Here is a 14,988-nt window from a genome sequence, read left to right on the forward strand (position 1 = left end):
TTAAGACTATAAAATGTCAAGTAATCAAGTAATCTTCATGTAGTCTACATATTGCTTGTTTGTCCAACCAACGGTCCAAAATCCAAAAAATTTAAATTTACAGTCATATAAAACACAAAAGTGACAAATCCTCACAAGAATTGAGAAGCTGGATTTACAGAATGTTTGGCATTTTACTGGATAAATGACTTAAATGATTAATCAATAATTAATGCGTTTAAACTTTAAACTAAATCTTTTAAATAAAGCAAAAAAGTCAACATCACTGGTAGTCAGATACTATTAATACTATTAATTGTCCAGTGTTGTGGTGATGTGTGAAAAGCAGTATGTCCCCGGCTAAAATGTCAACAAATGAGTGAATAGTTTTATCATTTTGAATGTGGTCCTTTATACGACGCATCGCTCATGGGATTATTCACAGTCAACAGCAAAACAAACGTTCTGATATATGTAACACTGCATATTGACTTCATATAAATTTGAACAGCCAACATATTGTGTAGCGTACCAGGAGACATCCAACAATGGAAATAATATACGCACACGACTTCACATAAATACAGATATAAATATAATATACAAAAGTAAACAAACATAACCTAAACTTAATGTAAAATCAACTCGTATCTGAGTGTAATTCATGTCAGTGAACACATTGTGAGCCTGATTGGGTTCATACATAAATAAATAACATATAGTCTGTAATCCACATGAGGCTGTTGTAAATAACTTTCCACCTTTATTCTACGCTTTGGAAATACATCCCAGAAACGCAAAAATGTCAGAGAGGGATTCAATAAAAACTACGTCTTCAGTTTTACTAAACTGTGAGTCTGTAACTTGATCTTTTTTTTAAGCATTTGTAGCAAATTAATATATACAGATAGTAGAAAATAAAATGAATTTTCCACTTCGTTAAACTCATAATATTCCAAGATACTCTCATCATCCTCATCCAACCTCATCATAAAACTGCAGTAAAAGTAGCTGCGGGTTCTTTCTTTTTTATCTTTTCTCATTCTTCACTTGTTCTTAAACTCTTAAGACCTCGTGCAAGGAATGTGATTGTCTTCATTCCCTGTGACATTTTGAGGACATTGTTATTCAGAGAGTGTGCAGTGCTTTCTTTGGACAAATCTACTCAATAATAAAGCCACAATTCAGCAGCACGGCTCTGAACGGGTTGAGAAATCCGACCTTATAATTCTCATACTGACATATAAACACAGTCTTGGAGACGATCTGTCGCTGTGGAAGTGGGATAAACACAGTCTGGCACGCACATCGTCCATCAGTCATTGATTCCGCTGGTGTAGTGTGTACCGGAAGGTACCGTGCAGCTATTACAATACCAGTTGGCACAGTCTAGTTGTGACATACTGAGCAGCTCCTGGCTGGCACACTTTTTAGGATGCAGACTGTTGCCAATAGTGTCAAAATGTCTCATGTTTTTATAATTATCTGCTAGTTTATTGAGAAAAATCTCCCCCAATCTTCCAGTCTGAGTAGGTCAACCAGGGTCCATCATTAATAGAAGCCGGTTCTTGTCTTTTCCTCCCTCCTAGACCACTCTCCCTAGTTTTCGCTGCAGCCTAAAAGGCCTCCTTGGCTAATTGCATATTGAGTGAGATCACTTTACATCCGTGCCTGGCGGTTCAGCCTCCGCACTGTTCTTGTCACTGGCAGCCTCACTGTAACAATCTCCATTTTAAAGCGGCAGGGTCAATTTCCACCCTGCGCTCGCATCTGGCTTCACAATTTAATTGCTAATGCATCTCCTGTTTCTCCTGCTCCAACGTCTGGGCTTTCCTCTCCATGCCCCCCTCACCCACCACCCCCCCTGCCCCCCTTCTGTTTCCAGTCTCACTCCTCCTTCCTAAATCTTTGCCTTCCTTTCACATTAAGTTTCTCCTCCTTCCTCCGTTGCCTATTCACCCTTGTGTAATGAATAAGCCCAGTGTCGCCTAAGGTGCGTGAGTTATGGTGGTGCGAAGTCTAATTGGTGACAGCGGTGAAGGTCCTTCTGACAGGAGCACAAAAGCTGTGGGGTGTTTGATTCACTTGTGAACTGTGTAGACCGTTATTCAATTCCTGCTTAAGTATTAATAAAGGCTTTACACGCCAGGGGAGGTCGCAAGGTGCAAGTATATGCTTGTGTATCTTGCATGTGTATGCATGTGTGTGTGTAAGTGCAGGAGATAATTTGTGGGCTGCTCATTTTTCCCGTGATAATGATGAGAAGAGGGGGACAGTAAAGACTTTGGTAACTGATGACTGTCTTATGTAACGTGAGTTATAAGGAACCAAGACGGAGATGCTATTAAAGCTTTTCAAAGCTTTGGACACGTGGCGGAAAGACTCTGCAGCAGCTACAAAGACTGTAGTGTTGTTGCAATGCAGGAAGAATGGTGAGTTTGAAGTTATATCTTTTGAATCAATTGATAGGAAGTTACCTCACTTATTTGATAAATTGGTCCTCCTTGAAGTTTTGTGGTGATGTCAGCTTTCCGTAAAGTTTGAGAGATGTAGACAGACTTTTCCTTGAACAACATGTCATGGATGTGTTGACTTGTCCAATATCAAAATAGTAGAGCTGAAAAGATTTTGATAATCTTGATTAACTGATTAATTGTGATCGTTTGGGTATTTTTAAGATTATTTATTAGCATATTTTTGCCTTTATTTGATAGCTGAAAGTGCACAAACACAGGAAACAGAGAGGGGTATGACACGCAACAAAGGTCCACAGACAGAATTGAGTAATTTTTAGGCGAAAAAGCCAAACATTCTCTGGTTCCAGTTTCTCAAAGTTGAGCATTTGCCCTTTTCGTGTCTTATGTGATAGTTTTGGACTGTTGGTTGGACAAAACAGGCACTTTAAAGACATCCTCTTGTGTTTCCAGTGTATTGTGATGATACTTTTCCACAGTTTTCTTACATTTTAGATCAAATGATTAATTGAGAAAATAACCTGCAGATTAATTGCTTTAAATAACAGGTGTTATGTGCTGTCTCTGCCCTCAGAGGCCTTGTTTCTTCCTCACCTTTGTCTGTTTTTTCTGATTTATATTTCTGGACTGAAGTCATCACCATCATCTTAAGAGCACCTGTGTCTCTATTCTTCCTAAAGCAGTGTTACTGAACTGACAAAGGGAAGAAACTGTTAAAAGCAGGATCAGTGGTCAACATCGCCCACATGGACCGGGCTATTCACTCTGCGCCGCAGTTTGAGGTGGATGTGGACCTGGGCTTCGCACTCTTCTTCCTCTTCCTCCTGTGTTTCTTTCTGCTGGTGACAGTGGTGCGCTGTGCCCAGACGGTGGTGGATCCCTACGGCTCCATCTCCACCTCCACCTACCAGGAGGAGCAAATAACCTGAGGGCGAGGAGAGGGAAATCTGTGTGTAACAAGACTCTACAGGACACATACAGGGGTCAAGCCACTTTTAAACAAAAGGAAATCATTATTACACTCTCATGAAAGTCATAAGACGTGTATCAGGTGTATTTGAGTGTTTACAACAAGAACTATTTCATTGGAAAGTCGAAGAACTCAGTCAGAAGAAGTGATGACCCTATCATGTTCTCAATCTTAAGAGCTATTCATTTATATTTATAATGATATATTTGTTTATACTGCTAAATTAAACTTAGTAAAGCTACTACATGTCTGTGTCCAGGGGTTGATTGTCCAGTGTAAACTGTACATGGAATAGGCTGTTAATGGAGCAGCTGCTACTGAATATGTTTCTCTCAAGACTCGTGAAACACCCCACTCTGGTACTGCACTGTTATATTTTATCCCCTTGGGGATGAGAAATCCTACAGCTCCTATTCCTGAGAGTAAATATTGTGACTGCAGCACTCAGACAGAGCACTGAACTCCTGCTTTTGCGTGTCACACAGAAGAGACTCAAGATTCATGAGATTTTATTGTCACATGCACGGCGACACAGCAGATGGCAGCACTGAAGGCGGTGAAATTTGGCTTCTTCAGTATACAATAAAATGAGAGAGAAGATGAAGATAAGAGAGAGACAAATACAGATATATATGACTACACATTATATTTCACATTGGTGTGCAAGTGCGGTATTGATCATAAGTGATAAGATACAGAAATGAGATGGAAAAGGATCTGAATGAACACAATCATTTAAATGACAGAGTCATTTTCTTATTTTTGCTTTAGTTGTTTTGTACAATAAATATATTTGCATGGATTGTCTTTTATTTGTGATGCAGCCTCCGAGTTTCTGAGGCTATTTTTGTGGATCTACAGCACCAGTCAAAAGTTTGGACTCTACTGTATGTTTTTATTCTCCACTAACAAGAGTGATTGTCACTTGGGTTTATTTTCCAGATCCACCATCCGTACTAGTTAGTGGCAGTAATGCACCATTTAGTCATTTGCCAACCAGCATAAAACACCACGAAGAAGAATCAGTCACAGGGAAAGAAGACTAAGAAGAAGTGGCAACAGCAGACACAGCGATGTGGATGGAAATGAGCTGGCAGATAAATATGCAAAAGGAACAACATGAAAAAAGACAAATTAGTATGGTTGTAAAATATAGCAAGACTGAGGTTAAAAGTATAATCAAATCAAAAATGGAAAAAGAATTGACAGGAAGAGTGAGATATAGGAAATAAGGGCTGATACTACTACATAATTCAGGGAAAAGTAGGAGAAATGAGAGGAGGCAATAGAAATAGAAAGGAAGAGGACATTATATCAAGGGACGAGGTTGGCTCACACCGGTCTGAACAGTACATTAAACTACAGGAAACAGTGGAGCATGCATTTTATACTGTGCTAGATATCAATATCAACAAGGCTCCAAATGAATCACATGACACCTGGTAGTAGAGAAATGTTGCAGAAGAGTTCAGGAGCTGTAGGTCACAGAGCAATTTCCAGATTTTAAGAAACACCTGAATTAATAGGAGAATTTAATGTTATAGTGTAGTAACTGTTCTGATCCAATCCAGAAGTTGGCGGTAATGCACCTAAAAGCTATTTGCCAACCACCATTAAACAACCAAAGAAGAAGACGAAGAAGAATCACAACACAACAACATTAGCAGAGGTCTGAAATAGAGGAAGTTATGCCTCACGTTAAGTCCGCTTAATATAGTTTTTTCCATAGCAATATTGCGGTGCAAATCCCGTTGGATAACCTGCAGTCAGTCGTGACACAGAATCGAGACTGAGTTTCTTGAAAGCGTTTTGTTTTTACCACTAGCTAGTGCGTTATGCTAGCCTGCGGTTAGCTCCAGGTGCTGCCTAAATCAATCGACACTTCAAAAAAACTTTAAAAAACCCAGTTTGCATTGTGGTGTGACTTGACTTCTGTGTCTGTGAAGCAGAGAAGCAGGACACAATAGCAGGTAAGCTGCTAGTGTTGGTGCAAGTATTACGTTGAAGTGTGTTTATGTTAACAACGTTCAAGTTAGCTTCCGATTAGCAGCTTTCGATTCAGCAATGCTAAAAAGGTGAAGTTCACTGTTTTTTCACGTCTAGACCAAGAACCACCATACTTAGACTGGTAAAATCTGGACCTTTATTCTATTTGTGAAAATGCAAAAAAGGGAGATTTCACTGCTTTTTTCCACATCTAGACCACATTGGGCCAGATCTAGATCAAAACCCACTATACTTAGACTGGTAAAATCTGGACTTGATTATCCCAGAGAGGCTAAAGACTCTTTAAGACACAGTTTCAGATTTTTGAAACCTTTATTCTATTTGTGAAAATGCAAAAAAGGGGAGATTTCACTGCTTTTTTTCCACATCTAGACCACATCAGACCTGGTCCTGATCAAAAACCACTATACTTACATTTGTCAAATCTGGACTAGAGTATCCCTTTTTAAAACACAGCCATTAGTGTACTTGTTCTTCATTTGATCTATATATGAAGACATTTTTGTGAAAAGCTTTTGATTGTGAATTATTTGATTGAGAAATCAATCTGTCCACTAACATCTGCCATCATTTCAGACCCTGCTCTTTCTCTCCTGCACACCAGTTGTCCTCAGTGTTCCTACCTTCACCTGACTTGCACCTGCCTGCACACATGATCCTCATTACCCCATTATCCAAAGAGTTTAATACTGTAGACCTTCACAGTAGCCTGGTCATTTGCCACATTGTGTATCATGTCTCCTAGTTGTAGCATTAAAACCTGTTTTGCCTGAAACCGCCTGCCTGCAATTGTGATTTTGAACTACGCTAGTTTTTTTTTTTTAGCTTTTTCCTGCCTGCCTTAACCCTCTACCTATTTACCCTGTTGGTGTCATGTGTTATGGCTGCTGATAAGGTAAACTCTGCTTTTAATGCTCCTGCTTTTTTAGTCAGAGTCTGCTTTTGGGTCAGAAGTAGTATTTCTCAGTTTCCCATCCTCTTACTGTCAATACTAGAAAGTACTGCTACAACTTTTGATTGCATTCTTAATATAACTACTGCCATTACTATTGTTTCAAGTTCCTATGAAGCCCTTTAACTACCACTAAAACCTACATATGTAAGCCTGTCTTTGTTTCTTCCTGCTATTCTCATTCGTCATTTGTATGTCCCACTTTTGTCTCAAGTTCCTTCGGTCTTCTTTGCCCTCTTACATTTTGTACATGTCTGTCTATCTTACTTTCCTTGTTTTTTTTCCTTCTTTTACTTTCTATCTCCTCTTTCACCTATTCCTGCGTTTCTGTCACTCATAGTTACATGCATAGCTTCCACCCTGTCCCTGTTCTTCATCTGTCATTTTACTTTTCCCTCTCTACTTCCCTTTTCCTTCTAAGTCGGGGTCCAAGCAGCGAAGCTGTTCCCAAACTTGGCAGATAGGCTGGAAATCTCACCCACCACTTAGACAAAAAAAGATTATATATTAGATTAGATATAAGATTATATTATTATGGTTATATTATACCGATCGGCCAGATGGTGGCGCTCAAATACAAAATTCTTTTTTTTTCCTGGTTTCTGTAGGTCCAGATGAATCTATCCATATAAGCCAAGCCAATTTTCGCCGCCGTTTTTCACTCTTCCGCCTACACATTTTGAGCAATTGGCATCAAATTTGGCACATAGCATATCTGGACCGAGCCTGAAAATTAGTACTTGTTCAGATTTTTGATATTTCATACCGTTTTTAAGCTATTGTAACCAACCTCGGTGTAGGTGTTCAGATGCTTGGTCTAAGCTTCGCTGCACAGTCCTGGGATATTCTACCACTAGTGGGCTCCACAAATGTGAAAAGTTTATATCATAATTAGCTGTGTGGATTGGAGTAAAACATTTTTCATGTTGTACGGTCATGTTCATCAGTATTGCAGTCAGAACTTCCAAAAATCATTTAAATTTCACCGTAGGCCCGAGAGAGCTGAAATTTTTTCAGCACATTCACCGATGTGTGACAGATGTTTGCCTCACTGCAAATTATGGTCAATTCAGAAGTCTGTCACTATATTAAAATTAAAATAAACCAAATCAATTAAAATCTATATCTCCACAAGTCTCATTTATTTGACAATACACTCGAAACAAGCATCCAAATGCTCCCAATCTGCTTGGACCCTGATCATTGCTGCTTGCTGCTAACCCCCCCCCCCAATTCTCTGTGCTTTTCCCGTTTACTTGTCTTTTGCTATTGTTTCACAAATCTGAAACTGTCTTAAAAAGATGTGAAAAAGCAGTGAAATCTCCCTTTTTTGCATTACTGAATTGGAAGCTGGGAATCACAACCTAACTTCAGCGTTGTTTTATGTCATGACGTTAGGTTAATGGCAAATAAAATAATCTCTGACGCCTCTCACCCTGCTCACCACCTGTTCCATCTGATGCCCCACAGGAGGCGCTATAGATCCCTGTCCATCAAAATATCCTGTTTCAAACACAGCGTCTTCCCCACTGCCATAAGGAGCCTGAACACTTTACAATAATCTTTGCAATAATCCCTGTCAGATGCACCTACACTTTAAACTGTCATATCAATGTATATACTGTCTGTAAATATTGTTGTGTAAATTTGCGTATATTGTCTGTTGTGCAGGTCCTGTGTTAAGCTGTTATCTGTTCTATGTCTGACACAGTGTTATGAGCTTCCCTATATGCTGTACTGAAAGCAAATTCCACTGACCTCGGTCGTGTGGTCATTAAACGATTGATTGAATGATTGAATGATTAATTGATTGATTGATTGATTGAGGTTAACTTAAAGTTTTACAGTAAGTGTGCATCTGGTAAATTCTTATTATTAACGTTGTATGTGAGCTGACAGATTCTCACAGTTGAATGACGTTAATACAAGCAAGATTTGTGATAAAAGTGGATAATCGTTGGTCAAAACACACCAAAGCTCCTGTTATCCTATCATGTTGAAAATGTACACTTAACATATGAGTCAACTTGTATTCAGTTGACACAGACAAGCATTTACCAGTTCAATAGGGCTGATCAATACTGGAATTTTGAGGCTGATATTGGTATCAGCATTTTTTTTAAAAATCAGATATTTTGACATACGTGCATAACATTCACAACCAGAACAGATTATTCCTTAAATGTGGTTATTAAAGATTAGTTTATGTAATTACGACACATTGAATTTACTCAAACAAATTTCACTTTCTTTACCACAGTTTCTTTAAACTTACCAGACTAAATATACTGTATATGCCAAGTGTTTGCTTAGTGATGAGGAGCTTACCATGATTGTAGTAAAGGTGATTTTCTATATTTTTCTTACCGTCAACAAATCTCATGTCCATAGCCAAACCAACGATGAATTTGACCCGTGTTGAGTGTGCATGCAAAGCCTGACATATCTTAAAGACACGTCAATGAGCCACACGGTTACACTGGGTGAGATGATCTTTCGTTACGAAGAGTTTGGTCACAGTAGTTTGGTTAGAAATGGCTCCAAAGACTAATAACAGCGATCACATTTACAGTCTCTGCAGAGTAGTTCTTCTGTGTAAAGCTGAGGCCACCACACATGACATTTCCTGTTTTTGTGGGGACAGGTTTCCGGTAGAGATAAGGATACTATACTCCAATTACCTGTTTTGTGTTCGATTTAAAGTAGATGTGTTGGTGACTATCTCACCCGATACATAGCCAAATAGGGCTATAAGTACACAAAGTATCTGCATGAATAAGATGAATGCGGACAATATATTGTTCATGCTGTTATGTTGGTTGAGCTCTTATGCACCTTACCTCTGGCACATCCACTGTCACAGCAAGTAGAGTCTCATGAGGGATCTACTTTATTGCACGTCATTATTTGACACCTTGTATGTGTTGCAGAGGAATATGGAGCTGGATGAGATGCAGCCGAGAATGCTGGAGCTGCACGAGTTCGGGGAGAGGGTAGAGAAGAGGAGAAAGATGCAGTCTGAAAAAGAAAAAGATGATGATGATGGTAAGACACATATAACTATGTTAATTAAAAAGCAACATTTTTTACCATTGTTTGTTTGGATGCCACTATTTCACCAGTGCTTTTGTTTTTCTTTATCGAAGATATGTCTGAATCCCTGTGTGAATCTGTTCCCTCAACAAATGAGACTCCCAGCAAGAGGACACACGTGGAAGATGGTTGTGACTCTCTCAGCGTAAAAAAAGCAGTGGTGGTCCTGATCAGACTCCCTGAATATAAGATCAGGGCTCTTCGACCACCGACGCCTCAGCAGTTCTACAGTGAAGACGAATCCCACAGCAGTTCGGATTCAGATATGCAGTGGGAACCAGAGGATGATTCTAGTGATTCTGATTTCTCAGCCTCAAACAATGAAAAGAAAACTGTAAAACCCACTAAGACTGAAACAACGAGACCACCTGCACCACAAACGAGCAGTAACAACAACAACAAGAACACCCATGGTAATTCCACAAACAACACCATGACATAAACATGATCACTACTACCACTCACAGATGAAAATACTGAATGAACCTCCACTCACTCCATGACATTTTTAAAGGTGTCCCTCTTTTTCTGGTTGGGTTTGTGGATATTTAGATTTTTTTATCAACAGAAAAATGTTACATATTTATTTCCACTTACATTTGGCAATCCTTCAAGCTCCTAGGTTTGTTGTACGCTACACATTTTGTCTTTTTTCCATATTGACAGAACCTAACCCCATAATTGAATCATCAGCTTTTGGCCATTGTTCTCATGAAACCACCAAGATCCGTCCCGACTTGCCAGAGGAAGAGGTCAAAGTGGACATGATGGTGCTGACCAGGAAGAGGCGCATGAGATGGCAACGAGGGAAAATAGTGGAGATAGTTACAAAAGGTAAGAAAAAACTTACCTTGGGCGCAAAAATGCAGCGGCAGATCTAGAAAATCTTACATGGGATAGCAGTGGTCGGGAGTACCCGCATTAAAATATACTACTTATGTAGGTAAATAATTACAGAACATTTAGTAGCTTTACTGGAAGTGATGTCATATTAACATATTTTCTTTCACTCTTCCTCTGTCTATCCTCCAGTCTCTCTTCTCCCTCTGCCCTCATTTTCCATCTTTCTCTCTCTTCTGTCCAATCTCAAGCTTTTTTTCCTTTTTTTTTTTTTTAGCCAAGTGAGAAATATCTGTACTTTTACCCTTTGTTTTTAATTGTAATTCTTCTACTCTGACCTACAGTAGTCAAAATGTGGAAGGATCCGCCTGTGTTTTATATTGTAGGAGCATGTAGTTGATACAGTATGCTACATTCAAGTGAGGGAAATTTAGACGACTCAAGAGACAGCTTTAAAGTATATGTATTTGCTAATCAAATAAAAATAGTTGATCTTATGACACACTGCAGTTTTAAGGCTACTGTCCCCATCAGATCTACTCCAAAACTAATTCCTTAAACGTTACCGATCCAGCGCTAATCACAAGCCCAATAAAAAAACAGTAAAAAAAGAAAAGGAAACCTGTAAAATCACTGCAAATACCCATGCAGTGTAATACTCAGCACAGCCAAAAGATTTTGAAAACACTGATATATAATTATTTTGTGATCTTAGGCATCCCATTGTCATTATAGATACATTATCTCATACAGAAATAAAGAGAGAAAGAATGAAAAGTAAGGACCTTGTCAGAAATTTACTTTATATACAAAAATGTAGCTGCCGTTCATTGACGTTTTTTTCTTTGCAGAAGATGGACGGTTGAAGTACAAGGTTAGTTTTGAAGAGAAGGGGAAGAGCCTAGTATCTGGACACCACATCGCCTTTGACCATCCACCAAAGCTGGAGCAGCTGTATGTCGGTGCTCGAGTGGTGGTCAGGTGTCAAGATAACAAGTTCCGGTTCAGGCCTGGTATTTTGGCAGAGCTCCCCAGCAGAAAGAACCGCTTAAGGTGAGTGTTTAAGGGTGTGCTTATCCCTGAATATATGGAAACACTATCCCCGATGGATGAAATGTTTGTGATAAATTTATCTTTAAGAATGCAAACATTTTTAGAAATTATACCGAACGCTGTAGTAAAGATTTGATTAAACATAAGACATCATTTGATTTTCCAGGTTCTTGGTCTTTATTGACGATCACACGCCTGTTTACGTTGGCTTACCTTTACTTCACCTGGTGTGCAGACCATGTAAGTTTGGGTGTTTTATACTTTCTTATTTTATACCCAAGGCCATCAACCCTGTGAGTTACTCTACATTCTCAAATTGCGTACTGGGCCTTTATTACTTTAACTGCAGAAACAACCAGGCGTTCACTGGAAACAGGTTTATAGGAGAGAATTTTAATTATTTCTCATTTACATATATCAAAATATTTTAGTTTTATGATTTGCTCCTGCTTTGATTCGCTGTTATTAGGAACTTTCTCTCTGTCTACTTGATGTCTTGATGAATTCAGTGTAATGTACATTTCCACAGCACTAAATCCATCAGTACTAGAACAGTCATGTCATACTCCTCAGTCCGTTGCTCTAAGTTTCTGCGGTGTAACGACTACTATCAACAAGTACAAGACAAATACTACTAATACTATTTTTTTCCTTACAAATGATAATATCAGCTTAACAATTTGAGTGAATTCTTTGAAAGATTTCCATGAATTTCAGAATATCTTCTGAATATATCCCCCTTTTGCTGAAATGACAGCATGCACTCAAGCTGGCATGACCCCACAAATTTATGCAAAACCCGATGACTCATGTTATCCCAGCATGAGCTTCTTGTAATTTGTCACACGATGCTCGGCTTTCTCAGTTTTCAAGTGCCCCCATAAGTTCATTCATTGGGGTTGAGGTCAGGTGACTGTGGAAGAAAGTCTGTGACAGTCAGGACTCCTTGGTCTTTGTTGGTCTTCAAGTAGTTCTTGCAAAGCTTTAAGATGTATTTGGGGTCATGATCCTGCTGCAGTATGAATCCTTCTCCACAAAGCAGCAAACCAGAGGGTATAGCATGTCTCTGAAGAATGGAGTGGCACCTCTCCTTGGTCAGGATGTAGTCAACTCGCTGCAGGTGTCCAACTCCAGAGTCGGCAAAACACCCCCAGATTTGAATATTCCCACCACCATGTTTAACTGTCGGTCTCATACAGTGCAGTATCATTCTCTCTCCTGTTTGTCTCCTTACATACAACCTTCTGTAACTGCCATAAATCTCAAACTTGTATTCATCAGTAAATAGGACTTTTTTTCCATCATCCACTGTGAAATGCTGGTATTTCTTAGTCCACCCCAAGCATTTGGCCTTGTTTCCCCTCCTGAGAAATAGTTTAGAAACTGCTACTCGTCCTTTGAGACCACAACAAGACAGCTTTCTTTTGACTGTACTTTGGCTGATTGGATCCTATGTATTGATCTTCTGATGGTGTGGTCACTTTTTGTCTGCCTGATCTTCCTTTGGATACAACTGATCCAGTTTCTGCAAAGCGTTTTAGAGTTCCATGCACTGCCCCCTTAGAAACCATTAGTCTAGCCATGATTTGACGCTGAGAAAGCCCCTCTTTTCTTAGAACAACAATTTGACTTCTGACACTTTCACTTAGTTCTGATGCCATGTTTTCCAACTACAGTGCTACTTAGTGAGCAGTGATCTGCCAGAAACTTGAGGCACAGCCATATTTAATGATTCAATGGAAGGGATACAACTCAAGGAAATCTGACCTTTTGTACAAAGGAGTTAAGTCAAACTTCAAACTTTCTGATTATTTCCAGGCTTATGTAAAAATATTAGATAATTTTCAAAGTGGTCTCAGACTTTTGGACCCCACCGTATATATACTTTTGCTTTCATGTTTTAGTCAATGAATGTTGTTCATTACTATTATATCTATACGTAGCTACTGTTACACTGTTGTTACTGTTGAAAAGTCACAGCGTTTGTTTTGTTTTTTTTCTCCAACAGTGAAAGACGCTTTAGATGACATTCCAGACAGCTCTCACAAGTATTTCATGAAGCAATACATAAAGGACTGGCCTTACCCACATTTAACCCAGTACAGGGCTGGACAGACCCTTAATGCAGAATTAAACGGAGTCCAGCAGAGGTGTGAGGTGCAGGTAGTCGACTGCAGCTTGATACAGGTTGTTTTTCAGGTCAGTATCATGTAACACTGCTGTTGTTTTCAACTCCTGTTATTTGTATTTAGGTTGTTGTGATATAAAGTAGTTTTTGTGTTTAAACCCAGGGTGATCAACATAAGGAGTGGATCCACCGAGGCTCCATACGGCTGGAACATATGGCAAGATTTTTGGAATTGAAGAGTGGCGAAGAGCATAAAGATGGCTGAATAAAAGCCCACAGACACGGACGAACTATAATGTGGGTCTGGAAAATGGAAAAGTCCAAGTTCAGTTTCCATAACTGTCACAACAACATGATGTGCCAATGGATTGTTTTTTGGGAAACATGACTTTAATAATATTTTTTTTTTCTTTTTTTTTGTTTTTTATTGATGCGTTTCTATTATATAACGCACATGCAACTGCGGTTGAAAAAGTGAAAGACGGTGCTACGTCATCAGCATGTGTTGAAATTTGCCAGTGTGGATGTTGTACTGCTGTGTTGTGAGTTTTGGGAAGTAGGAAAGGCAGATTAAGACCACTGTAAATATACAGGGTAAAATTAAAAATACTGCATAACCAAAACAAGTCAGTAATTCTCATGGTACTCAAATCCACTTAGAAGTCCATATAATTTTAATTCTGTTTTTGTTTTTTTTGTACATTTATTCAGAGACGGTGTTCATAGTTTCTCGTCTGGATCAGCATTTTCTCAATATCCAATCTGATTTCCAATTATTTCTTTGCTTTTATGTAGTTTCCCACATCCAGCCTGGTAGTCTTTTGTTTAAATTTGTAAATAAATAAAGTAACATTGATTGTTTGACATTTTATTGTTTATTTTATTTTTTTGACATATTATTGTATATTAGCTTGTCATTTGCAAGTGTCCTCAGCCTCATTTCCAGAGTTGTTGCATTAAAAAAAAAACAATCTTATTTCTCAACCTTGTTCACCCTTGTCTCTTTTTTTCTGCTTGTGTGCACCAACATGTGCACCAACACTTCACTCATTGTAAGGCCACTGTATACAGGCCTCTAAGTATCTGTAACTTTACAGAGAAACCTAAAAGTTGAAATCTACCTGAAATTCAGATGTAATGTTGGTTTCATGTGCAGTAAATATAAATTGTTTCATATGTGAGTTTCATTCTCTGTATTGAAATTACCTCCACCTGGACAGTTAAATACACACATGTAGGAGACAAAGCAGCGTTGTCCTCCGGTATAGCTGAGATGATACAACTGCTCCAACCAAGACAAGTAAAGCCAGTAAAACCATTGTGCATGTCTAGAGAGCTATAAAAACACTATGTTTCTAGGACATAACACCAATTAAAGGGGTGGAGATGCTGTAGAAGAGTGAGCCCTGAACAATGGAGCGAATACTTATTAACCTGTTTCACACTAACCTGTAGGTGATGTGACTACTCTACACATGATTACATTATACCA

The 14,988-nt window shown here is 38.9% G+C and overlaps 1 protein-coding gene across 5 annotated transcripts; it reads left to right on the top strand.

The window, feature by feature from the left end:
* Positions 1–4,875: 4,875 nt before the first annotated feature.
* Positions 4,876–14,480, top strand: LOC122969416 (histone-lysine N-methyltransferase SETDB1-B-like). Of its 5 annotated transcripts, none has more exons than XM_044335064.1 (9): positions 4,876–5,393; positions 6,007–6,325; positions 9,313–9,427; positions 9,529–9,888; positions 10,169–10,309; positions 11,167–11,368; positions 11,535–11,608; positions 13,377–13,567; positions 13,660–14,480. In XM_044335064.1, the coding sequence occupies exons 2-9, from the start codon at positions 6,311–6,313 to the stop codon at positions 13,759–13,761; spliced, it is 1,200 nt and encodes a 399-aa protein (XP_044190999.1). In that variant the 5' UTR covers positions 4,876–5,393; positions 6,007–6,310; the 3' UTR covers positions 13,762–14,480. The 5 variants fall into 5 exon arrangements, with proteins under 5 accessions (XP_044190999.1, XP_044190995.1, XP_044190996.1 ...); XM_044335060.1 differs by having other exon boundaries at positions 4,892–5,393; positions 10,142–10,309; XM_044335061.1 differs by lacking the exon at positions 6,007–6,325 and adding an exon at positions 8,643–8,726 and having other exon boundaries at positions 4,892–5,393; positions 10,142–10,309.
* The last annotated feature ends 508 nt before the right edge of the window (positions 14,481–14,988 follow it).

This window comes from Thunnus albacares, chromosome 19 (genome assembly GCF_914725855.1).
Source record: "Thunnus albacares chromosome 19, fThuAlb1.1, whole genome shotgun sequence".
NCBI lineage: Eukaryota > Metazoa > Chordata > Actinopteri > Scombriformes > Scombridae > Thunnus > Thunnus albacares.